Source organism: Emydura macquarii, unplaced genomic scaffold (genome assembly GCF_026122565.2).
Source record: "Emydura macquarii macquarii isolate MOO-44397 ecotype Brisbane River unplaced genomic scaffold, CSIRO-AGI_Emac_v2 contig_2207, whole genome shotgun sequence".
Taxonomy (NCBI): Eukaryota; Metazoa; Chordata; order Testudines; family Chelidae; genus Emydura; species Emydura macquarii.
This window is the reverse complement of record NW_027132344.1, coordinates 280,572-307,513: the sequence shown is the minus strand read 5'-3', so window position 1 is coordinate 307,513 and position 26,942 is coordinate 280,572. Positions and strand designations below refer to the sequence as shown.

General features: G+C 45.5%; 1 protein-coding gene across 2 annotated transcripts; it reads left to right on the top strand.

Moving 5' to 3' along the window:
- Positions 1–673: 673 nt before the first annotated feature.
- CHST7 (carbohydrate sulfotransferase 7) lies at positions 674–26,288 on the top strand. Of its 2 annotated transcripts, none has more exons than XM_067559961.1 (2): positions 674–2,212; positions 25,169–26,288. In XM_067559961.1, the coding sequence occupies exon 1, from the start codon at positions 788–790 to the stop codon at positions 2,183–2,185; it is 1,398 nt and encodes a 465-aa protein (XP_067416062.1). In that variant the 5' UTR covers positions 674–787; the 3' UTR covers positions 2,186–2,212; positions 25,169–26,288. The 2 variants fall into 2 exon arrangements, with proteins under 2 accessions (XP_067416062.1, XP_067416063.1); XM_067559962.1 differs by lacking the exon at positions 25,169–26,288 and adding an exon at positions 21,663–21,771.
- Positions 26,289–26,942: the final 654 nt, after the last annotated feature.

Genomic DNA, 26,942 nt, shown 5'->3' with positions numbered 1-26,942 from the left:
TTGGAGCTGAGGTTCCTGGTTAAGCCCATCACAACGCTAAGGGTTTCACTTCTGTAAGAGAAAAAAGTTTTGCATCCCATTTTTGCAGAGGCTCTAAATCAATCCTGCACCTTTCTGCAGAACCCAAGGACCTTCCAAAGCCATTTCTGGTGAGTTTGTGTCATTCTTCTCTCTAGCTAGGTTGTCACCCCGCCCCCTCCACTCATCCATGAGTGCCTCCCACTGCTATAAAGTACATCAATGCTCTCTAGTCTCTGTACTGGGGGAAGGGGGTGAAGTGTAAGAGTGGTTCAGTGGGGTTGGAACAATGCGTATAATGGGGGGTGGGTGGGCGCTGAAAGCCATCGAACAAAACTGTAAACCCTGTATCAGATGGAAACCACTTCAAGCCAGGGGGCGCAGCACCCCCCAGAAGATTTGTGGCCACTGAGACCCTGGCGGGTAGGCAGAGGCGGCTCCTCAGCCAGCAGGGTCAGGTGTGTGGGGAGGGGGCGCTTTAGCAGCTGGCTGTGGGGGAGGGCGGGCGGCGGGAGCCGCCTCTTCGCTGTCCTAGCGGCGGCGGCGGCTCCGGCATGTGGGCGTGTTTCCAGGCGGAGCCAACATCCCCTCAGCCGCTGCCTCCGCCCTCCTCGCCTCCTCATCCATCCTCCCAACTTTGTCGGTTTTCAAACAGGCAGGAGTCACCCTCCCTGCGGCGGCGGCGGCGGCAGCGGCCGGCTCAGCCAGAGCCCAAGTCCGGGGCGGCCAGGGCGGGGCAGCGGCTCGGCTGCAGAGGCCGCGTGGGGCGATGAAGGGCCGGCGGCGCTGGCGCTGGCAGCACCGCCGCTTCGCCCTGCTGCTGGTGCTCTACACGCTGCTGCTGCTGCTGCTGCTGCCCTACGTGCTGGACTACGGGGCAGGGAGGGGGCGCGGGGCCGAGGAGGCGCCGCGGCCGCCCCGCTGCCCCAGCCTAGAGGAGGCGCTGGGCGAGTGGGGCTGGGGGGAGGAGGACGAGGAGGAGGAGCAGCCGGCGGCGGCGGCGGGCGCGGGTAACGGGAGCGGGCCCGCCGAGGGCAAGCGGCACATCTACCTGCACGCCACCTGGCGCACGGGCTCCTCCTTCCTGGGGGAGCTGTTCAACCAGCACCCGGACGTCTTCTACCTGTACGAGCCCATGTGGCACCTGTGGCAGGCGCTGTACCCGGCCGACGCGCTCAGCCTGCAGGGCGCCCTGCGCGACATGCTCCGCTCGCTCTTCCGCTGCGACTTCTCCGTGCTGCGCCTCTACGCCGCCCCGCCGGGCCCCCGCGACCCGCTGGCCCCGGCCGGCGGCCACAACCTCACCACCGCCGCCCTCTTCGGCTGGCGGACCAACAAGGTGATCTGCTCGGCGCCGCTCTGCCCGGCCGCGCCCGGGCCCCGCCACCAGATCGGCCTGATCGACGGCGCCGCCTGCGAGCGGAGCTGCCCGCCGCGGGGGCTGCAGGAGCTGGAGGCCGAGTGCCGCAAGTACCCGGTGGTGGCCATCAAGGACGTCCGGCTGCTGGAGCTGGGCGCGCTGCTGCCGCTGCTGCGGGAGCCCGGCCTCAACCTGCGGGTGATCCAGCTCTTCCGCGACCCCCGCGCCGTGCACAACTCCCGCCTCAAGGCCAAGCAGGCGCTGCTGCGGGAGAGCATCCAGGTGCTGCGGAGCCGGCAGCGCGCCGAGCCCCGGGGGCTCCCCCGCCGGCAGTTCCTGCCCATGGGTGGCGGGGGTCGGCCGGCGCCGCAGGCGCAGCAGCACCGGGCCGAGTTCTTCCTGAGCGGCGCGCTGGAGGTGATCTGCCAGGCCTGGCTCCGCGACCTGCTCTTCTCCCGCCGCGCCCCGGCCTGGCTGCGCCGCCGCTACACCCAGCTGCGCTACGAGGACCTGGTGCGCGAGCCCCGCGCCCAGCTGCGCCGCCTGCTGCGCTTCGCCGGCCTGCCCGTGCCGCCCGCCATGGAGAGCTTCGTGCTCAACATGACCCGCGGCGCCGCCTACTCCTCCGACCGGCCCTTCCTCATCTCCGCCCGGGACGCGCGGGAAGCCATCCACGCCTGGAGGGAGCGGCTCAGCCGGGAGCAGGTGCGCCAGGTGGAGGCCGCCTGCGGCGAAGCCATGAGCCTCCTGTCCTACCCGCCCAGCGCCGAGCCCGGCGGCGGAGCTGGGGAGAGGAAGCGCAGGTAGCGGCCGCCCCCTGGACGGGACATGCAGGTAACAGCGCCTCTCCCGCATCCCCGTCCACTCCCAGCTCCCTGCAGGGCCCGGGCAATTATATACAGCCTTCCATTGGGAGAGGGGAGATCCTGGGCGGTGGCAGACAGGTGGGAACGCCTCTCCTGGCGCTGGGGATGGGAAGCCTGCCCCAGTTGAAGTCAATGGGAATTTTGCCACTAGGTATCTCAGTTCGGGATGTAATTTTTGGCTGGAGGAGGTGAAATGCCCTTGCTAGGGCTGATGGAATGAGTGTGTGGAAACCGATGAGGGCTACACAGCAACTGGACATTGGCCCATGCCAAAGGACTTGGTTTCCCTGGGCTGTTTCATTGCTGTGTAAATGTCTGGGCTTGTGCTGCAGCCCCAGCTTTAGGCCCCTGTAGTGAGGAAGGGTCCCAGAGCTATCTCTCTGGCAAACCTACACAGCAGTGAAACAGCTCCTCCGTCAGCTAGAATGGGCCAGCCCTGGGTTTTTACTTGGCTGTGTAGACATACCTGAAAGTGTAGCTGTGGTCACACAAGTGGTGGGGTAGGTTAACTGCTGGAGTAAGAGCCCATCTGCCTCGCTCCCGCCACTCCTGGTGCCCTTGTGTTTTAGTGCCCTAGTTCAGTCAGAGTGAGTGTAGGTCTGGCTCTCTGAAATGGAAATTACACCTCCACCTCAAAGACTGAACATTGACGTCAATAGGCTAGGGTTTTGTCCTTAGTGCATCGGGCCTAAGGAGGGTGTCACCCTCACTATGTTCAGAACTGGGTTAGATGTTAATTAAGATCAGTGCTATGAAATTACTCGCCATCCACACTGGACTCGACTCCCCAGTACTGGCCTTGGGACTTTCACTAAAAGTGGGACTAATTGCACACTCAAATGACGCCTAAATTACCTGAATATCTGGCTTTAAAATTGTCATCGTTAGGCTTCTGAGTTAGTGCCCTGTTGGGATTAATAAAGGACAGTACTCTTCTTGTTGTTTCAGGCCAGGAGCAATAATTCTGTCCATCACTGGAAAGTTATTTTTGCAACAGAGTTAGACACTTTTTTTTAAGAGAAAGCTCATTCTGCAACATTATATCAGTCAGAAAAATGCAGCAACTGGGCTAGGAAGGTGACATCCCTAGACTACAAACAAAGGAGTTGGGACGTAGGAAGACATTACAGGGTACCTCCCCACATCTACATAAATCTCTGTTCCCCAGGGCCTTAGCAAACCTAGTTCTAAATGCTCCAAGAATTGGTGCAGTCACTCTTTCCTCTTGACACTCTCCATTGCTGGGTTTGTGATTGGACCATGTCTGATGTTAAAGGCACACTGCCAATTTAGAAATCCCAGTCAAAACAAGCTATTACTCTTCTTACTTCTGGTATAAGTAGCACCTTAAGTTAAAACTGAAGAGGCTTTAAAATAACTTATCCCAATTAATCGTTTCTTGTTTTTCATTTGTCATTGGTAGTGAAAACTGATAAGTCACCTGCACTGTATGGTTCTTTGGAATTAGACAGCATTGTCAGGGGTGGCATGTATAAGAGGCTTGGGGAGGCTTAGCCTCCCCAAAATAAAAAATAAAGGCTGGGCATTCAGGGGTCAAATGCCAGCTGCAGCACGGGTCACCTCCCTTTGGAGATGCACCAGCCAGGACCACCAGAAGCTCCCTAGAAGTATGGGGTGGAGCCACTGGTGCCTGGCGTGGGCCCACCCATGCTCCACCATGAGGCCCTGCCCCCACTTCGCCTCTTCCCCCAAGGCCCTGCCCCCACTCCCCGTCTTCCCCCTCTGCCTGCCCCTAGGGCGGTGTCAGTATGGTTGCCAACGCAGCCTAGGGCCAGTGCCCTGCTCCCCTCGGTGCTGACCTGGGGAGGCAGAGCTTCCCTGGCTCAGTTGGAGGCTGATGCCCCTCAGGGATGGGAACTGAATGAGCTGCGCCGCCCTCTGCGCTGCAAGGGAAAACGGCAGCCATGGGGCTTCTGTCTGTCGAGGTCCAGCTCCGGCTTAACCTGAGCACATTGGGCAGCCGCGCCCCCCAGCTGCTGCGCCTCCCCTGGCTGCAGCATGGGCCTCTGCCCTTCTCCTCCCAGGGCCTCATGGGATATGAAGGGGGGAAAGGATGGGACTGAGCCCTGGGCGGCATGGTGAGGCAGTAAGGAGCCCTAGGGAGTAGGCAGTAAGGAGCCTGAGGGGAGAGATGTTCAGGGCAGTAAGGAGTGTGGGAGGGGACATTGTCACCCCGGGGGGGGGCATGGGGAGGCAGTGAGGAGCCCTGTGGCAGAGCATAAGGCTACACTGGACAGTGGAACCAGGGCAGGGCCTTGGGTGGTCAGGGGGGAAGAGGTGGAGTGTGTGTGAAGCCTTGCAGGCAGCAGGGTCACAGTTCGGGTGCTGGTGGGCCCTCCCACTTCTAGCGGGCTTCTGGTGCTCCATAGCCTCCCCAAAAGAAAGACTCACGCACCACCTATGAGCATTGTGCATTGAAGGGATGATGTCAGCCCTAATTTAGTCTTACACCTACATTTTGCAAAAACAGGCTCTTATTAAAAACCTGAAGCTAGCCAATATTTCTAGAATTTTAAAGTTTCAGTGGGAGCAGTTATTAAACATTGGTCGTGAAACCCAAATATTGAAGCCCAGATGGTATGAAACTAACATATAGAAAAATATAATTCCTTTGGTTCTTTTCATTGCTCCAATTAAGAGAAATGCAAAGAATAAATACATAGCCTAAATAAGTCATATCTTCATTTTTTATCTTAATTTTAATGTAAGGGGTTAAAGGTTGTTTTTTCAATATGATTCCTTAAGACTATGAATGTTAAGTAGAATTTAAACTATTTTCATAAGAATATTTACACAAAACAGGCTTTACAAAACTTAGAATGGAACATAAGTTCAAGGCTTAAGTTAACAGACAGATCTTTTAGCTGCTTGGGGTGCAAGTTTATAATGCAGAAAGGTGTCTCCACCTGAGAAGGGCTTTGCTTCCATTCACACTAACCCAATAACCTACTGACTGGGCTGGAGATAATCTTTCTCTGTGCGGATTATAACACAGCACTGCTAATACAGCATGTGGGAAATGGATGGGGAGGGGAACTATTTCCACTTCCCTGTATTTGACTCTAGTACTGTAGAGATGATGATGACAGGAGTGGAGTAAGCACTTAGCTACAGCAAGGGGCGCATAATTTTTTCAGTCCCAGTACAAACTTGTAACACAGGCCCCTTCCCACACATACCACAATCCCTCGTCCCATACATACAATCTCATGAGCCATGAAATTTTTTTTCCTCATGGTAATGGGGGTTGCAGCTTGGGCTGGGCCCTCTAGGGCCCTGGTAAAGTATACCCTTTCCCCTCCCCACCCCATGTAGGAGCCCTGAAGGAGTGTGAAGATGTTTGTTTAATCAGAACTCTTAAATTGTCTTTAGCAAATTCCTAATGTAGGACTACTTTTAAAATTGGTTTAAGTCATATCTACTGTGACTAACATGTTCCTCTGGCCACCCCGTAAAGATTTCTGAGGATGAAAAGTGAATACTTGATATTTTGACTTTGGTTTTCTACACTATTTGAGAAAACATTTTTCTTTTCTAACTTCCTGCCTGACACAGGGTGCTGCAGTGCACAGGATTCTGTCAGTCACATCCTATCCCAACAATAACATCCTCTCAGCTGGTAAATTTGCACACAGAAACAATTAACAAGTATTTCCTAACAATATTTAAGACAAACCAATCTTAAGTTTGTTTAAAATTTTCAGGATTCAGTTTGAGTTTTAAGATACTGGTTTCAATTGGACTTCCTGGAACTCACATTCTAGGGTTATTTTTACTCGGGAGGAGAGTTTAGTTGTATTTCAGAGAAGTGGATCCTTAAATTGTTTCAGATTTTATTTGTTTTTTTCCTTTATTTAATTTGATGGCATTTAGACAAAGCTGCAAGGGCATTCAGGGTTATAGTCACATTTATATGTAACCCTCAGATATAAAATGAGACCATGAACTTAAATCGGGGATAATCCTGGATCAAGAATAAAACTATACATGTAAAGTGCTGAAAATAAAGGCAGTTCAAAAGAAATGTTTTACAGCTGCTGTTACTGAAGGAGCATTTGAATTACATTGTAGGTTTTGGTGACTGGTATGTTGCATCAGAAAAAATTACTTAATACACTTCTGCAGGGGAAGATAAAACCTTAACACTAGTGTTAGTGAGAGAAATGTGCTTCTTAGGCAGATTAAATCTCTAAAAATGTTTTTGAGATATTATTTAATTTCATTTTGTCAAGCATGTTTTGAATTTGTGCTTGAGGTGGTGAATATATCTATATAAATCTTTTTGTAATGAAATGACCTATTTTATAGTCTAAAGGCCATTTCTGTATTCTAGTTCAGCCTTATTGCAATCCAGTTGCACAGACTTGTGAGAGCAGAATTTGGTTCCTAAGTGATATTTTTACCTTTTGTTAGAGGAACAGTACTAATAACCATGTTAGGTCACCTCCCTCTAAATGTTTTCCATATGTATGTACTCCGGGGCACGCACAAGGGGGGGCAAGTTGGGGCACCCCCTCCTCAAATCTTCATGTGGCCCTGCAGTCTGGGAAGGGAGGAAGCAGCAGGGCAGCTGGCTTCCAGCTGAGCCCCTCCTCTCCTTCAGGGGTGCCATTTAAGGAGGGGCACCTGCCCCCCCAGTTTTGTACTGTAGGTCTGCTCCCAGAGCAAGTCCCAAGCCGAGGTAGAGCTCTTACATGTGGTCAGTTTCCCCCACTGTACTAGCTCACCCATCCCGCCCGTTGTCTGCCTCCACCAATCAGCAGCAGAGATGATACAGAGTGACAATCCTCCTAACCAATAGTAATGTTCTGCTACCCAGGACAGTCACCCCAGGTGAAGTAACAAGTGCCTATGACAGCCTGGCCACACAGGATGGCTACAGCTGGCCTGCTGTGTTCCCAGGGTCTTTGGGGATGGGGCAGGCAAGGAAGGGGTCAGTCAGTGGTGGTGGGAGCATAGGGAAGGGAGAGATGAGTGCATAGAGCTGTGCCCTGAGAGAGAGGGCAGTGAGTGTGGGAGAAGCAACCGAGGGGGAACAGTCCCTGGGACAAGGATCCTGAGGGAGAGGGAGCTAAAGAAGGAGGGGGGGTAGGAGCAGTTAAGTGGGTCTTGGGGGTCCGTTTGCCTTCAGAGAAGCAGGGGGCACTCTCACCTCTCCCTGGGAATAGGGAATGTCCTCTCTTAGATCAGTAACTTGTTAAAAGATAGGAAGCAAAGGATAGGAATAAATGGTCAGTTTTCAGAATGGAGAGAGGTAAATAGTGATTTCCTCTGGGTGTCTGTACTGGGACCAGTGCTGTTCAACATATTCATAAATGATTTGGAAAAAGGGGTTAACAGTGAGCTGGCAAAATTTGCAGATGATATACAACTACTCAAGATAGTTAAATCCAAAGCAGACTGTGAAGAGTTGCAAAGGGATCTCACAAAACTGGGTGACAGGGCAACAAAATGGCAGATGAAATTCAGTGTTGATAAATGCAGAGTAATGCACATTGGAAAACATAATCCCAACTATACGTATAAAATGATGGGTCTAAATTAGCTGTTACCACTGTGGCGAGGGTGGCCCGTTCTGCCCTTTCGTGGGTCCTGCGTCCTGTTTGGCTATGCCGGCGATATGCCTGTGTGGGAGCGGGGGGTGTAGGGGGGAGTGAGGGGCCTCGATCCCGCCCTGGCCCCGACCCAAGGACCCTGTGTGGAGTAGTCTCAAAACTGTTCAGTCCGTGACTTACTCCCTTCCCTGGGTTGCCTGTCCTTGGCCCCATTGCTCGCAGTCCGCTTCCTGGAACCGGGTGGGGAGGGGTTCTCCCTCAGGCCTGTGTGCCTTGGATCCTTGGCCGTGCCCGGATGGGCACCCCCTTTGTCTCTGGTACCTTTTGGGGTTGTGGTAGCAACAGTGTTTGCTCCAAGTACTGTAGAAGCTCTTCTCTTCTCCTCTCCGCTCCGCTCCGCTCCGCTCCTCCTCTTAATTCCCTTCCAGCTGCCCCCGTCTGCCTGACAGGGAGGCTTTTAACTGCTGGGGCAAGCTCCTTGATTGGCCTCAGCTGGCCTAATTGGCCTAATTGCCCTGGAGTAGCCCCAGCTGGATCATCCAGGGAACAGGGATTTGCTCATTCTGGGGCTAATATAGATACCCTCCACTACTCTCCTGTAGCCATCAGGTTTGGCCCTGTCACACATCCTCCCCCCCTGCTCAATCCCACCGGGTTGGGCAACATGGGACGTCATGCGGTGAACCCGGGACAAGCCATCCGCATTTCCATGGCAACTTCCAGCCCTGTGTTGTATTGTGAATCGGAAGGGCTGGAGGGACAAGAACCACGAGTTCATCTATACGGGGCATGGGGTATGCATCGAACTGAGAAACCTCGTTCAGTCAGTAAAAGTCATTGCAGAACTGCGTAGTGCCGTCAGGCTTAGGCACCAGCACGATTGGGCTAGCCCTCTGGCTATGAGATTCTTCTATGACCCCTAGCTCCAACATCTTTTCTACCTCTGCCTTAATTTCCTTCCTCTTAGCCTCTGGAACTCTGTAGGGCCTCATCGTGACCCTGGCCCCAGGGCTTGTGATGATTTGGTGAAAAATCTTCGTTGTCCGACCTGGCTTAGTCGAAAAGACATCTTGATTCCGTTCTACCATTTCTGACATCTCGGCCTTTTGATTCGGCATTAGATCAGGGGATATTCTTACTTGCTCAAGTGGTTCTACTGTCTGAGGTAGGGTCATATATACTTTTTGGGCCTTCCAGGGCTTCAATAAGTTGATATGGTAGACTTGCTCCTGTTTGCGGTGCCCCCGTTGTCGTACCTTATAGTTGGTTTCCCCCACGGGCTCGATCACTTCATAGGGCCCCTGCCACTGGGCCAGTACCTTACTTTCCGCAGTGGGTATCAGTATCATCACCTGGTCTCCTGGCTGAAATCACCGAACCACGGCTTGGTGGTTATAGTAGACGCACTGGGCCCCCTGGGCTTTCTCTAAATGTTCCCGTACAATGGGGGTGACTCGGGCTATTCGGTCCCTCATCTGAAGCACGTAGTCGATTACATTTTGCCCTGGGGTGCCCTCCCTCTCCCAAATTTCCCTGGCGATGTCCAGGATGCCCCGAGGGTGGCGTCCATACAGGAGTTCAAAGGGGGCGAACCCTGTGGAGGCCTGGGGAACCTCCCAGATGGCAAACATGAGATACGGCAGCAAGGCATCCCAGTCTTTCCCATCTCGACTCACCACCTTTCTTATCATGCCTTGAGAGTCCTAGTGAACCTCTCCACAAGGCCGTTGGTCTGAGAGTGGTAAACGGAAGTTCGTAGGGTCCGTACATGTAGCAGAGTGCATAAGTCCCTCATCAGTTTGGACATAAATGGGGTCCCCTGGTCCGTCAATATTTCCTTGGGTAGCCCCACCCGAGCAAAAATCCTCACCAACTCTGTCGCAATCACCTTAGAGGTAGTATTCCGTAGGGGAACGGCTTCCAGATACCTGGTGGCATAGTCAAGGACAACAAGGATGTATTGGTGCCCCCGGGTTGTTTTTTCCAAGGGACCCACTAGATCCATGGCAATCCGCTCGAATGGGACTTCAATGATGGGGAGGGGCACAAAAGGGGCCCTGAAGTGGGGCTGGGGACTGCGTAGCTGGCACTCGGGGCAGCTCGCACAATAGCGCCCAACTTCTTTGTGTACACCGGGTCAAAAGAACTGCCTCAGCATCCGGGCCAGGGTTTTTTCCATGCCTAAGTGTCCTCCAAAGAGGTGGCTGTGGGCCAAGTTCAGCACGGCCCGTTGGTGCTTCTGGGGCACCAGGAGTTGTGGCACCCTCTCTCCGTTCACCTCCGTGACCCGATACAGCAAGTCCCTCCTCATCATAAAGTATGGCCCCGGTCCCTGGGTTTTTCCCTCTACGGGCATCCCATCTATCTCTGCCACTTCCGCTCGGGCATTGTCATATCTTGGGTCCTTGGCCTGATCTTGGCCGAAGTTCTCTCGTATCGGGTCGAGTTGTCCCAGCTCTGGTAGGCCCATCTCCGCCCTTTCCTCTGGGGTGGGGAGACCCGGCTCGGGGCCTGCTTCAGGTCCTTCCTCTGTCGGGGAAGCTTCTCTAACTGCGGCCCGGGCCTGCCTACCTACCAAGGCGGGTTTTATGCCCTGGGACAAAATCCTGGTACGCAGAGCCTTCGTGGTCCTCCTCTCTGCCCTGGTCTTTCGGCCCGCCACAGGGGCCAGGAATAGATCCTGGGCGATCTCAGAGAATATCGGGGGGATGTCTATCGAGGGGAGCTAGTCTAGTAGTTTCAGGGCCCTCCCCTTCTTCTGAGCCCTCCTGGGGAAGTAGAGTTCCAAACCCCGGGAAGCCTCTTCCTATGAGGACGGGATACAGGAGCTGGGGAACCACCCCCGCTGTCACCCTTGTGACCCCTTCCTGTGCCTCAATATTCACTGGGACGGTCGGGTAATAACTAACCGCCCCATGGACACACGTCACCCCCGTGCACTTGGCCTGTAACAGTTGACTATGCTTCACAAATTTCCCTGAAATAAAGGTGATGGTGTTCCCGGAGTCCACCAATGCCAGAGTCTCGACTCCGTTTTCTTTTACGGGGCTTGTATATCTATTTGGGGTTAATGCTACCCCCACAAGGTGGATTAGGCTGCACGAGTCTGCCCAGTGCCCCAGGTTACACTGCATGGGCTCCTCTGCATTGGGACATTGGACTGCTATGTACCCCCACTCCCCACATGCCTAGCACCAGTAGGGAGCTCGGGGTACTGCTTTGTCCTTTGGGCTAGGGGTTCTGCCCCCGTTTTCCCTGCCCAAGTGGCCCCATCTCTTAGTAGCCTCCGGTGGGCCCTCCATCTCCCTCATCCTCCACCTGGTCTTCCCTGGGCTCTCGGTGGTCCGGGCTCCAGGAACTGGGATCGGTCATCTGCCCTGGGGCAAGTCCTCTCTGGCTGGCCGGCAAAGGCCTCTGGCCATTACCCGTCATTCTACTAGGGCAACTAACTCATCGTAGGACGAGTGGTCATTTTGCCCTACCCAAGCGCGGAGGTCTGATGGTAATCCCCTCATGTACCGGTCGATCACGAGAATTTCTAGGATTTTCTATGGTTGGTGGATCTCCGGCTGCAGCCACTTCTGGGTGAGGTGGGCGAGATCGAACAGCTGCGACCTTGCCTTCCTGATACCTCCTGTTGTGCTACCTCTGGGCCCGCACAGCCGCAGTCACTCAAACACCTCAAACACCTACTGAGTTTGGCATATATAAATTCTTCAAGGATCTGACTTGTCCTTACTATCAAAAGCCTTCCTACATCCTCAACTGAATTTGTTCATTAACACCATTTCTCCTTATTTTATTAGTGATCAGTTTAAATGTATTTCCCTCCCTTAAACACTTAGATACAGTGTATGTATTCTTTTTGTAGTTTTTTTCTCCACTGTGAAAGAGTCTGTCCTGCAAGATATCTGCAGCGTAACTACAAACCATATTAGCATTCCGCCTTTAGAGTAATTACATTTAAAAAAACAACAAACTAAATCCACTAGAAAGCAATACAGATAACTGAAGAAAGTTAGCAGAGCTCAGAACCTTAAAGGGAGATTTTCAAAACCATCTAGGTCTTAAGAGCACAAGTCACATTCAAAGACAATAAAACTTGTGCACCTTCGAAGTCCAGATTTTTAAAGGTATTTGGGCATTGCTTCACTCAGTGTTGCCTAACTGACCTCTCATTTTCAAAAATAATGTAGGCATTTAGGACCCTTAGTATGATGTCCCTAAGCATCTTTCAGCCTGTTTGCAACATACCCTGCTCGGTTTGGAAACCTACCTCTTGAGTGTGGAGCACAAAAATACAGTGTCAGCTAACAAAGAATATTGCTATTTATCTACTCACATTCAGAGGATTAAGAACAAAGCTTAAATAAGGACTAGTGCGGTACAGTTTTAGCATCTGACAGCTATAGAGTTAAGCAGAAGCAGATCTTGCTGAAAGTGAGATGGTGGAAAGCTACGGTTACATTGCTTTCTGAGAACAGTGGAAATTACTGCTCAGACACTTTGTTTTACAGCATTTTAGCTGTCGCTCTGCCTAATACAGATAGGTTTTTTTTTTTAAAAGCAACATCCTAATTCTAATGAATGGTGTGGTCATACAAAAAGTACATTTGATCGTTAAGATGGAGGGCAGCACCATCAGTTACGCAAACACATTTCATAGCTGACCTAAACGCCACAGGCCTAAAAGGGCTAGATCAGTTCCAAAATCATGGGATTTTAGTAGTTTAAACTGAGATTTGGAACAATATACTTGCATTGCATCGTATGTAATGAGTTAACAGCTTATATATACAATTTAATGGGAAAACAAGAACAAAGCTGATAAATGTTTCAAAGGATAAATTGTATCATTTGATTTAAAAACTAGTTGTCATGCAGTTGCTTTGAGGTATGTAGGATCTCTAGCAGTATAGCTCTTCGTAAAATATTACATTATGCTTATTTACTCCAAATCTGGACTTCAGAGCTTAGACTATGATTCATACACATTAACACAGTCAATACATCTGCTTATTTAAATTGACAATCCAGGGTACTGCTGTACTGATATGAATTTGAATAAATTATGAAAGTCCAATGACAGCAATATTTACTGCTCAGATTATTTTGTTTTAATGTGGCACTACATAGATCAATATTGAGGTAGTATTTGTAAAAATTCATGCAATATGCTGGTGTATTTCAAGTACAGAAGAAACCGTTTTAGTAGTTCGAGTACTTGTATTTTTTTCCTGACAAATACAAAGATGTACAAGTTTATGATAATGGTCTCCTCTGAAAAGGGTTAAATGACAATGGACTTGCTTATTTTTTTAATGATTTTCATATTAATGTGATCGCTGTACAGTTAAAGATTTTTTTCCCCCTGTCAGCCCCACAAATGCAAATAAGGTCTGGAGTCAAACTGTCATTTCCTTTTCTCAGATATCAACACTAAAAATTTCAGCAGGCCAAATTATTCCCTCAGACAAATATGCAAACCTGTTGCCTTAAACTGTTTACCCAGTTGCAATGGAACTGTATTTCAGAAGGGGAAAAGAATTATGCTCAAGAATAAACAGAGTATGTTCTCAGATGCATTGGCTCTGTAGCCTAACAAGAATATAAATAATTAAAAACTGGGCACTAAAGCTGGCTGATAGGGACTGTAAGTATAGCATGTGCTATTTTGAAATAGGGTATGCCTGCCAATGATAAAAAGCCCTGGGTTGGTGTGAATCCGCTGACTTCAGCTTGCGGGGCTCAGGCTCTGGGTTGAAAAATTGCTCTGCAGACATTTGGGCTAGGGCCCAATCTCTTGGCCCTTGAGAGGATGGAGGATCCCAGAGCTCCAGGCTGAGCCCGAATGCCTGCATAGCAGTTTTTAGCCCTGCAAACCCAAGTCAGTGGCCCCCTGTGCTGCAGGTCTTTTATCCCTGTGTAGACATACCCATCATCATTTTTCAGAATAGAATCGTGCTGTAATGCTGTATTAAATGTTGATTTGCCCACTTGGATTAAATTGACAGAACCCAACCATTTTGGAGAAGGAAACAGGAAGAGAACAAGGCTGTCGGTGAAGGATTTGACTTGACAGAGACATTTTCAGGATCCTACTTGTGTTAGTCCTCGCTCTTCCAGTCTGATATCCTCTTGACCTGGATCATTTAATGTGCAGTTTAAATTGATAGCCTTTTTAATCAATCCCAAACCCCTCAATGTAATGTTTTTTATGAGTGGGAGATCCATCACTTTTGTTTTAGAGGGATACAGTCTGGCAGCCTTGGCTCCAACAGGCCAAAGCCTGAATAACTTCCAGTATTGAGTGTGTGTCTATGGTATTTAGTGCCAAGAAACTCTAAGCTGTCAATACTGATGTGTTAAGCTGTAACAGTGACCTACATTACCAACTTACTGAGGTCTGATCCTTCACAGTCAGGTTTATCTTGCATCACTTGACTGAAATGAGGATGATGTTATAGATAGAGTTAATAGCACATCTTATTATTAAGGTTGCCGGACACTTCCTCTTATAAGACCCTGTTTTCAGCTGCTTATAGCTTTGTCAAACGTCAACCATTTGGGCTGAAATGTTCCAAGCGAGGAATGTAGGGAGGAGCTGGAGTTGGCTGGGAAAAGAAACTGGGACAAGGAACCAGGGTTGAGGTCAGAGGGGACACTGAGATTAGACAAGAAGCTTGAGGAGCAGGGAACTCAGACTGGATGGGCAAGAGTTCGAGACAAGGAGTTGGGGCAGGTGTGTGAGAGACTGGGGGACAGACTGCAAGCCTAGCACTGGAGACTAGGACTGGCTGGGCAAGTAGACTGGGGCAAGATTGAAGCCTGAGGAGTGCAGACTGTGCCTGAGTAGGTAAGGAAAATGGTATGGAGCCTGGGAGCCAAGAGTGCGGAAGAGACAGGACTGTGACAGGTTGGAGGGGATGGGGCACAAGGGGTCAGTCTTGAGGGAAATGGGCAGATCTTTCTGCCCACTAGAACATACTCCCCTTCGGAGCCTGGAATGGAACCAGAGATTTCTGAATTTCATCATTTCTCCGCTGTTAGCAAATATCTATGAAACCCACTGGCAAACTGTGTCTCTTCCCCCTTCTAGTGCTGGTCTACATACCTATTACGGCTATCAGTTACTCTGTTAGCTTAAGTGGCAGGGTCTGTGTGGTGGAGATAAAGGTCCCAGTCTTCTTGATGAACCACACAGGTGGGTGTCTCTATGATGCCACGTGATGGAATGTCTCTTTTTTTCAGTTGGCATTTTAAAAAACTAGGTTAATGTGACTTGTACTGTAGACAGCTTTTTGCTTTTTAAAAGGGTACAAAACTGAAGAAGCTCCAGTATATTTCTTTGTGGGGAGAGCATGTGTGTAAATTGATAAAGTATCAATTGTTTTTCAAAATGTGTGTATATAATAGCACTGGACACAAATTACATTAAAAGAACATTATTCAAGTTGCAAAGTCAAGCACTGAAAAGTTAGAAAATGCCAAAAGTAAGATTGTCTGTGCAATCTTAACTCAGCCTCTTTCTTTGTATGTACTGTCATACAGTCTTTAATTACATAACCACATGCTAGATTTTTTCCATAAGCTCCCTCCCTCATTCAGTGCATATATTGGACCTGCTCTGGAGATGAATCAGGGTTGTGTGGTGAAGGAGACTGGTGGCTGTAGTACCCCTGCTTGTACCCCTTGTTGAAGAAGGTGAAAGGTGTGTAGTGAATGAGGTAGGGGATTGCAGGAAGAGAAGGATGGGCTCTTGGTTAATGGCAATTGAATGCTGTCCTGGAGAACTGGATTTTATCCATGCCTCTGTCACAGAGTTACTGTGTAATATTGGGCAAGTCACCTAAACCAAAGGTTTCACAGCTAGTCACTAATGAAGTGGTATTAATTTTGTGGGTGTCCAGCTTGAGACTCTGGTGTCTGATTTGCAGACGTGCTGAGCACTTAGAGCTGCAACTGAACTCAATGGGAGCCGTGCTTGAGTATATAAAGCACTGTATCTTGGTAATTATTCTGAAAAATCTGGCCCTTAGTCATTTCAAACTGGGCACCCACAATAAATATATGCTCTTTGACATTCATCTTTCTGTGTGTCCACTCCCAGTCTATAAAATGGGAATGACTGCCAGCCCCTCGTCTCAACAGGGGTTTGTGAAGATAGATTGATAAAGTGTGTGAGTCATTCGGATACTATAGTGATAAGCATCATAGAAAAGCCCACAAGGAAATTAATAATTGTATTTTCAGGGCAGGATGTAAATAGTGTGCAGTAAATAAAGCCTATAGCTACATATTGAACAATAAGGAGAAGATAAAATATCAAACAACTAGTTGCTCATTAAGTGTGCACTGTCCATCCTGTGTACTTACTGAGGCAGGCGTCCTGTGAAGGAAAAATGGTATGTGATTATGTAATTAAAGACACATGCACAAAGGGAGCACATGAATGTTACAGAGGCAACCTTATTTCTGGTATATCCAAACTTTGAAACCTTAAATGTTCTTTTCATGTAGTTTGTATGTAATACTATTGTATATGTATTTCTGACAAATAAGATGCCTTCTATCAATTTACACATACGAGAAACAGAGTTGAGCCTCTAAAGGCTTCCCCCTATAACATTTTAAATACCAACCCTAGTAAACGTTGCTAGTCACATTTGTTAATTAAAACTTAAGTGAAGAAGAAACTGCTGTATAGCTTAATTAGAAGAGCTGGGATTCTTCTTTCACTCTCCCCAACAGATACAGCTGCTGCTTTGAGAGGCATGACTTGAGTGAACTCTCCTTTTCAGAAGCTGAGTCTGAACTATTTAAAAGTATGTAACTACGTGTGATGTGACATGTACGATCAGGAGTAACTAAGGTGTATCCTTCTAGGGGGCAATATTGTATTATGATATAACTGGAAAACAATATTATTAGCATCTCCTCTGATTTGAAGGCCTTAATTTTAACAAAGTCTCATTCAATATTTCGATTCCGGTTTTGACACAGCATTTAATTCAATATAGTTCAGTCATTTACTACACCAGTATAGTATTTCATGAAACTTAAGCTTTGGAAAGCGATTATGTTAAAATAAGAACTGTCTTAACATCAGTTCCTCAGATAACTAGATAAGTATGTTAAGGGTTTGTGTGACCCAATTTCATCTCTGACAAGAGATGTTTGCTACAAGACTGACATTCATGTTTAAAGCTGGTTTTGGCTGGTTCACAAAGACCGAGGCAGTGCTAGCCAGTTGGGGGCCCTAAGAAGGAATGTTTTTGGGAGTCCCCCCACAACACATAATAAAAAGCAAAGAGGGGGGGCCCTCTTGAACTGCTCGGGACCTTAAGCAATTGCTTAGTCTGTTTATGCCTAGCGCCAGCTCTGTGTCTTTCTCTCTGTGTCTTTAATTTAACAAAGATGAAAACTTCTACAAAATGGACACGTGACTTAGGACTGCTTTCAGGTCAAATATATGCAAGATGCTTATTGTACTTCACAATAAGCAGGGACTCTTCACAGTCATAGGTTTCATTTTGGATCATAAACTTGTTAATTTGAAGTTGTCTTCCAATAAACTCCTTGATTAAAATACAAGTAATATTTGCATTAGTCAAAATTCTCCTCCAAGAGCTTGAAATTGAAGCAATTGTGGTTAGATTAAAGATGACACCATTCACAGTCTCTATTGCTGACACAGTAGATTGAGTCTTTGTGGTCTAGATCTGCTTCAGTAGCTGTAGAGCCACAAAGCCTCTGCTATTTTTGTACTGTCAAACAGACACTAGGCTGCTATTGATTTTCCATAATATATAACGCTCTTGTTTTAGGATGGAAGTGCTAAACTAGTGTATAATTAGCAATAAGCCATTTTAAGACTGTCAGCAGGCTGGGCTTACTCTGAAACTGGAGTTCAGTTTGCTTGGAGTTATTCCAGCATGTTCCATCATGCCTGTATCTAACTCTCTCAGAAATTCCTACGATGATGAGTTCTGCTTTTAGGAGTAAAACACTATGGAAGCCACCGTGGGAACATTCTTGAATGACTGAGGATTTTGAGACAGATGTTTTTGCAAACATTGCCCAACCCACTCACTGGTTGAGGAACTGGATAGGTGACGTCACAGCTGTATAGGCAAATGGCCCATGGTTTTGAATAGCTGGGCTGTACTTGCAGTAAAAGAAAATCTATTTCATAATCTTTTCTGTTGGAAACAATGTCCAAGCAAGCAGGGTCCTGGCTGCCTTAGGTCTTTATTTAGTCTTGTATTATGAAGCAGCTAGAATAATTTTCTGTTAATAAGTACGGTTAACCAATGTAAACATTTGATCTTGTACTGCCATGTCAAACTCTGGATATGGAAAAAGCAGAGATCCTGTCCTAAGACAGCTTTTCAATAAGCACAGATGCATGGGTTCTTAACTGCTCTTCCATGGAAGATACTATCTTAATTTCCAGGAAAATTGAAGTTGACTGCAGTTATGGTTGCGTTCATACCAGTTAAGTGTAAAAACTTTACAGGAATATTATAATTATTCCAAAAACAAGCATTACAAACACCCATGGAATGTTTTGGTTTAAGTTAAACTTAAAAAGAAATCCAAATATGCTAAGGTACACAATTACCCTTAACTCTGCCTGTAGTGACACTATGCAATAACCATGTTTTAGTATATAATGGTTTGCCATCCCAGATTAAACTCACATAAAGACATTCATTCCGCCTCTTCCTCCCAATGATGTCACAGGGTGACATTAAGGTTGTCTGGGTATCTTCAGATATGAAAATGCATAGTTAACACATTTCGATTTCTTAAGTTTAACCTTAACTCTGAATTTCCTCAAGCAAAATTCCCTGTGTACATCTCAGGGAGCGAGTTTTACCTGTGTAAAAACTGAACTTGGGTTTGATGTGCATTCCACTTAAAATAACTCTTATTGTTTTACTGCCCTTTTACTTTACTTAGCACCTTTACACCAGTTTGGCTGAATCATGAAGCAAGTTAATAGCTCTGAGTATCTGAACATTGCCTGAGAGAAGCTTTAATTTTAAGCTTTGTCTACAGTAGAAAATGTTTGCTGGTACAGCTACACTGGCAAATTCTCATAGCGGAGACACAGCGTATACTGGCAATAGAATTCTTATCACTATGTCTTATGCTTGCACTCAAAACTAAATAAGGAGTACCAGCAAAGTGACTTTTTTGCTGGTTTAACTGCATCTACACCAGAGCTTTTGCTGGCATAGCTGTGTCAGTCAGATTTGGGGGTAGGGAACGGGGGGGTGAGGGGAGAGGTCACACGTCTAACATAGCTATACTATCAAAAGTTTTCGGTATAGACCAGCTTTCATTGTATGGTACCTGCATTATAGATGGAATGCTACCATGAATAGCTGAAGTTGCTTAAACATCTGTATTATAACCCCCCTTATATAACTTCCTGAAACATTCACCTTTCGTGTATGTGCAATGATCAAGCATGATTTTTATTTTCTTTTTCATTTTGGAAAGCTGGAGCAAAAAAAATGGTTTAGCTGTAGTCTTGCTCTTCTCATGGAAAACTTGCAATGCTATTCTAGAAAAAGTCTAGTGCTGAAGTAGGGGGTGGTATAAAGTGAGTGCCATTAAAGGGAAGAGAGGGTGCCTGTTAGAGCATGTCTATACTTCAAGTCAGGGGTATAATTCCCACCTTGTGCAGATGTACAAATGCCCTGATCAACCTCGCATGCTAAAAACAGCTGTGTAGCTGTGGTGGAGTGAGTGGCGGGAGGGGCTAGCCTCCCTCTTCCTAAGTATGTGCCCAGTGTATTGGGGGTACATCATTGGGGTGTCTCGCCCGCCCTGCTACTCACTCCTGTGAGGCTACAATCTATTTTTAGCACACTAACTCAATCGGAGCTAGTGTGTGTACATTTCCCAAGCTGGGAATCACCATCTTGAAGCATAGGTGTTACCGTAAGTGTTCTGGTTTAAAAAAAAAAAAAAATTAGCAGAAGTAGGGTTTGACAATCATAGCTGGCATGTGTGTGCTGCCTTTAACTACCTCCAAATATTCTGAGTGAAGTGTGCTGCACTGCGTGTGTGTGTGTGTGTGGCTAAATACATGAATGGGGAAAATGTAGTGAACTTGTGTATTTTCTGTGCAGTAACTCAGGTGCAGCAAGTAACCTCCTGTACTGCACCCCTGGCAGCACTATGAAGTTAATGTGCAACAAATGCCAGACAACTGCTTATTGGTTACTTCTTATGAACGATTGTGCAGTGAAATATGTAAGGGCTGGTTACTGCCTGCCCCAGAGTTTCTGCACACCCTTTACAGACGCGCTTCCTTCCACTGCTGATTTCTCTGCATGAAGCTATGGAAGCCCGGGAGCCATTGCCAATTCATGCATAGAACATAATGGTTTCAAGAAGATGGTGTTGGCATTCTTGTGGTGTGTAAGCAGATAGTGAAAGTGTTCCTCAAACCCGATGGAAAGATAACGTTAGGTTACTTTGCAAAGCGAAGCACTCGAAAGCCAGGAATAGAAAAGCTGATATTATATGCACAACTTCAACTGTACTCCCTTGTATGTATCACAGTGCGGTCTTTAATTACATGATCTTAGATTACAGTTATGATGCAGCACGCCTGCCTCATTCCTTGTCCAGGTTGGACAGGATCCCTGCCTCATGCGTGATCCAATTTTGTTTGCAATTTCAAATATAAACCAAGAGCAACTATTAAAGGCAGTGGAGTTACCATTGTAACTCAGGAAACCGTTGTGCATTGTGGATGGTGCACAGTGAATTAGAACATGAGAATGGCCATATTAGGTCAGACCAATGGTCCCTCTAAACCAGTATTTTGTCTTCAGACAGTGACTAGTACCAGATGCTTCAGAGGGAATGAACAGAACAGAGCAATTACAGAGTGATCAGTCCCAGCTTCTAGCAGTCAGTTTTAGAGACATCCAGAGCATGGGGTTGCATCCCTGACCATTTGGCTAAGAGCCACTGTAGGAACTACAAGGCCTCCTCCCTCATTTAGTATGAAGTTTGGACAGGGCTGGCAATAAAGCTGATAAAGTTGTGAGAGGAGGGGTTCTGATGACCTGGGCAGTGTTTATTTAAAGTTGCAGTGGTCTCTGCTTAGTGCTTTAGATGGCTTGTTTAAGTTTTGTTTGTTTTTTAAATATTCGGCTGAAAGAATAGCAAGCTGTGCGCATGTGTGTGCGTGCGCATGTATGTAGACAAAAACAGTAACTTTTTCCCAACTTGTGCACTAGTTTTACATATCTACACATTGAATTCAGAGCATATGCTCCCCTTCAACCTACCTACTACAGTATGAGATTTCTGTGAAACAAAGAGCAATTTTAAACGTTCTATTCCTCATTCCACAGGAGACTCATTCTGTTTCAATAAGGTTGTTAAAATTAAAAACAGTAGAATCAATGTTTGTATTCAATTTTATTTATATCTTCAAGTTAATAGTGAACCAGAACACAAACCTTGTTCGTTTATTTGGTTTTTGGTTTTAAATCATGTTCGCAAACCATCACAACACACACAAATCATAATGAGATCTGAAGTTTTATAATAAAGACTTAAGTCTTGGAGAAAATTTCTCTTCAAGCCTGATCCTGAACACACACTGGTTATTTTGTTACTTCAAGTGTATTGCTGTAACCCCCTTTTCAGAGTAAAGACGATAAACCAGTTCAGCAAGGGTTAAAATAGTAGTTATCCAGAATGTTCTAGACTCTTGGGGGAAAAGGTTAGGGAAATAGATGAACAAACTACAACTTCCTTGAGACTATTGTATTCTAAGTCCAAAACAAATGTTGCCCTCCCCTGCAGCAAAAATGACTCTACTTGATACAAACTTAAGGCTTCCACTGAAGACTGCTTACGTTCTTTGCCACTGTCCACAGAATGACTGGCATTCATCTTCTATTGGAACTAGTTAACCAGTGGATATTAGTGTACTGAAAATGTAGTGTCTGAAGAGGGAGAAAGCCCTCTGAAGCTGGTCCTCAATCCCCCACGAAGAACTTGTGAGAAGAAAGTTCTCAAGTCTTTGTTGTAAAAGGCATCCTGTGTTCCTTTATTATTAAAGGCATTGGAGAATAAGAGAGCCACAAGGTCAATTTATCTGGATTATATATGGCTTCTGGAAGTAGCCATGTTAAATGATGTGATGCGGTCAATTTTTGCACCTCCTTAGCATAGATTCTCTACTTATACAAGTAACACAAAGTCATAGTTTTTCAACACGATGGATTCAGTCATACGTTCATTGGAGTAGGACCCCTTCTGCAGTTTCTAATAATCTTCATTAAGCTACATCTTTGCACTGATTAAAACGAAGTATTGCCGCCTGAATAAGAACTGCCAGACCATTTACTTCTATGCCCTCCCTGCCCCTACCTATCCTGCAAAAGCTAGAACCTGCTAGCCCTGGCATTATCTAAATACCTGCTCTCTCATGGTAGGTTCTCATCTCGAAGGTGGGGATTTTGATAGCGGGATATCATTTTCAGACTTCTACAGTTCTTCCTCTCTGACTATAAGATCAACCTCAGTGAAAAGGATGGATAGGTTGCTGTGGGAGAGCTACGATAAGTGCTGTTACTGTCCAAAAGGGTACATGCTTTACTACATGTGGCTAAAAACCACCATTTCTTTAAGCCAGTTTAAACATAGCTATTTTAATGTTAAATGAACAACTTTGATGCCACGTCCTTTGGACATCTTTATAGGTATGAAGATACAAAAGTCCATTCCTTTCAGAATCCAGCAATTTAAAAAAACCCTCATCCATAGGCCAGGGTGGCCCAAGTGCAACGAGCAGGCCTAATGCAGTTCATGGAGTGATTAGCATATGACCTATAGCTACCCTTCTCTTTAATGCAGAAGTGCAGCTCTGAGACTACAAGTCACAGGAGGAAGTATTTTTTTCTCTGAGTGAAGCTGCAGCATTGCATGTTCAAACCTGTAGTCTCAATGGATCACAGCTCTGTTTAAACAATTAGACAAGGCTGACTGCAGTTTTGCTCCATTTTATAGAAAACCCATGAGAGCTGTTGGCTCATTCCAAGTTGTCCTTTTGGGCAAAATTTGGAGGCATCATGCCCAGCGTGGAAGGTACTGAGCTATGAGATGCTGATTCTGCACCATTTAAGTCAGTAGGAGTGTTGCCATTTATTTCACCGAGCATAAAGATTTCAAGCCCCAAGTGAAAAACTAAACCGTTTATTCCTGAGCCGTGCATTCTTACAGTGCAAAATTGGACAAGACGTATGACAAAATTAAAGGAAGTTTAGATTTGAAAAGACCAATTTTCATTGTAAGGCTATAGTAAAGAATGACATAATGTTACAGCAAGTCAAAACCTATCAAACCACAAGTTTCATTTAGTAGCTTCACATGCACTGGACTAAAATGAGAGTTATTACAAATGAGTATTTATAGCAACTCAATACTTAGCAGTGGCTCTCAAGAACGTTAATGCAGCAGCAGCAGCTTTGTGCACGAGTCTAGTTTTTCTTCAGTGCTCAAGGACAGAAAGAGTGGAAAAGGGAAGTCAGCTTCCAAAGTAAAGCTACTTTATTACAGAGCTTTACATCAGAGACTAGCCAAGACTAGCCACTAGCAGTGGCTCTGCAATGCTATATGGGCATCCTGTTTGATGGCAAAAAAGGGATGGCTCGTACAGTATCTCTGCTAACTAATTTTGAGAATTACTTTCCAGTGGATGTAAAGTGTCCCATACAGAGAACATCTATAACAAAAGCCAAATTGAAAGGTTAATATCCATATTTAGTGAGACTCAGAACAACCTTTTTGTTTGATAAAACTTCTCTTAATGAATAATAGGAGTACACATACAGGAGTTCATGAATGGTGCAAGACCTCACTGCCTTACACGTGCAGCAATGTTTGCCCACTGGAAGAATGCATCTTGTGCTAACGGTTCCTGCTGTCATATACTTTATTCAAGCTAAGTTTTAAAGTACCCTTTGTCTTTGGAGGTGGGTGGGGAAGGGAATAGAAAGTTCTAACTTTAAGTATGCAGTCATTTGAATTTTAGTTGTCTAATGATTATGCTAATCTGACCTAAAATGGGTTTGACTGTGCCTTTATGAAATAGTCCATGAAAAGTTATCCATTGAAGTATGTCTGGCTGTCTGCCTGCCTGCCATTTGCGGTGTAAATCCTGCTAAACAATACTAAGTACACAGAGTAGACTTTTTCCAATTAATCAATGACAAAGCAGCCAGTTCAGTAAATACCCTTCTCAATTTTTAACATAATCCAGCAGCATATGTTTATGTTGTAAATTTGATTGCTTTTTAGTAACATTTATTGGATATAGTAAGTCAGGCCTTTCTCAAGTCAGTCCACTCCACTAAAAATAACTAATATTAATAGAGATTCTGCACTAATTTAGTTAAATGTGCATATTCCAGACCCACCGAGTTTTGCATTCATGAGAACTTTACCAACACATTATCAAACCATAAATATTAGTAAAATTAGTAGCACTACTTCAGCATGGATATACTTAAGTTTTGGGACCAAATCAGGGTTATAATATTTACACATTGTATACAATGTTTACATACAATTGGTTTTTCCATCACTGATGCTTAACACTGCCAGGTAATAACTTCAGTTTCACAGGACAACATTTAATTCTCTATTTACTTAGCCTATAAAGTACTTGCTATTTGGCAATGAGTGCAAGGCCTGTTGGCAAATTAATAAATGTAAATGATTAAAGTACAGGTAAATATATCAGTGTTTTGTCCATTTACGATAGGTGTATTTTGTTAGGTGTTCATACTCCTCCTGGTCTACATTTTGTTAAAATAATATCTTAGTGCTCCCCTGAAGGGCATTGTGTTGCTGTTAGATCTTTGAAAGGGGATGAGCGACTGCAGTCTTGTATGTTTAAACAAACTAGTTTGAGCACCTGGGTTATTACTGAAACCGATTGTATAGCTAAATACATCTACTGTATGTAATTGGAAAAAGTTTGTCAATATGGAAGTATGCACGCACCAACTAAAGTTTTTCTGCTTTTATTTCCAGAGCATACAGTTAGCTTTCCCAGTATTTTTAATGACTTGATTTCTTCTTTTCTGCCATCCTCATTTAAAATTTTTTTATATGTCTGTTTTACTGACAATTTATTTTTATTTAATGTGATTACAATAGTGAGTTTATGAACTACAAGGTTACAAGTTCACACTGTTCTCTTAACATGCCTTCTATTGTGAGAATACTGAAGCTAATAATTGCAGAAAAATATTCTAATGCAGTATTACTCTTTCCTCCACCCCCCATACCTTAAATTGCAGATGTTGGAAGGATGCGTTAATGTACAGCCAAGGACTGAGAAGAAAATTCATCCCTGAAGAGAACTCATTCGACATCCTTCCAGAACTTAGTTTATGCTAACTACTGTACAGTTCTACATAGCAGAACAAATTTCAATCAGCTAAAACAGGTGGACACAATGACTTTATTTCCCACAAGGATGTAACAGTGCAATATGGACAACTATGGCCCTCCAGTATGGAGTGGTTTATTTTCCAGTTTGAAGGTGCCACTGTGTTGTCAGTTGTAGGTGCTTTTTCTGGCACCAAGGAGATGTTAAAAAGTTACGGACAATACTTGGACAAATAATCTACCATTGCAAAAACTCAGTGTTTGCAAGGGTAGCATTGTACACTTCAGATTTCTAGCACAACTTTCTAGGTGATGTTTTTTAAAGTGCTCTGCTTCCCCACCCTGTAACTGGGAATTATTTTACCTTAATACCAGGACTGTGTTTTTAGAGTTCTGAAGACAGTAAATTATATAGTAAGTTGTGAATTTGATAATACAAACTCTCCCTTGAGGGAAAAAATGGTTCAAGTGCTGCTTCCATTTCTACTGCATTGTGACCTAGTTCACAGAAAGCACAGTAACACTGCACCAGGCTCTTACAAGAAAATGTACAGAAACCTCTGTTTGGGAGGGGAGAAAGTTCAGAGTGGATTAACCGCTATAAATTGCCATAGTTGAGGATCTGCCCCCTTGTGTTAAGCTCTTACCAGAAATGCCAAACTAAAATACACTTCAAGTTTGCCTATAACTCATACCTTAAATGACCCTTTGGTTCTGGGCGCTGGGATTTTGCAGTGTTCATTACTAATGTACTGTATAAACCTTTTAAAAGAATGTTAAGGCTATGGGGAATTTATTCAGCTTTTTTCAGTCTGGGGTTTAATTTGGTTCCAGATTTAAATCTTGGCAAAAGAGTTATTTTACAAAAGCTAGGACTAATAAAATAGAATTCCCATGGAAAGCTGATTAGTTAGACATTCCCCTACACTGCTGAAAATCCTTTTATTGCTGCTTTGTTATGGTATGCAAATCTGAAATGGACATTTGCATTTCTCAGTATGGACGAGCATGCCAGGTCTATATTAGAAACTTTTACCAGCATAGCAGTGCCTGTTAGGGTGGTGGATTTTTTTGTGACATGTCTAAGCCTTATTGTAGACACTTATACCAGCATAAGTGCTTTTTGCTTTTAATGCTTATTTCAGTCTTTGAACCTGTCTAGGTATCTCAGCAAATCTTTTTTTAGTGCAGACTAGGTTTCAGTCACTCTTGAACTTCAAACAGTGAAGAATAACTTACAAATAGACTTTTAAAAACTTAAGTGCTGTTAATAATAGAGAAGAAATTTAAAATTTTTTAGCCTGACCACATACTATGGTTTTGAGGTATACAATAGGATACAGCCTCTTGTGCCTAGATACTTGTAGACAGGAGTCTCTCTCAATCATGATTTTGGTTGTCACAAACTTCACAGTTCCCAATGACATTATAATAGATGATTTAGTCAGTAGATCAAATATCAGAGTAACTTGTAAAGGAAACAGCTGGGTGGCATTAAATGCAATATAAAATGTGACCTGCCTTGACGTGCACTGTTTGTGTGCAACAGTGTTTTGAAATATTCAGTAAATTGATGCACACTAACCAGACTCAGATTTGCAATTCTGAAGAAGTCATTTCTTTTAGAGTTTGGTTTGTGTAGCTCTGGTCAGCTGTTTCTTTGAACCCTTCAGCACCAATCTG

Excerpts from the sequence above, each read along its gene's own strand:
- CHST7 (XM_067559961.1), top strand. The coding sequence starts at position 788 with ATGAAGGGCCGGCGGCGCTGGCGCTGGCAGCACCGCCGCTTCGCCCTG.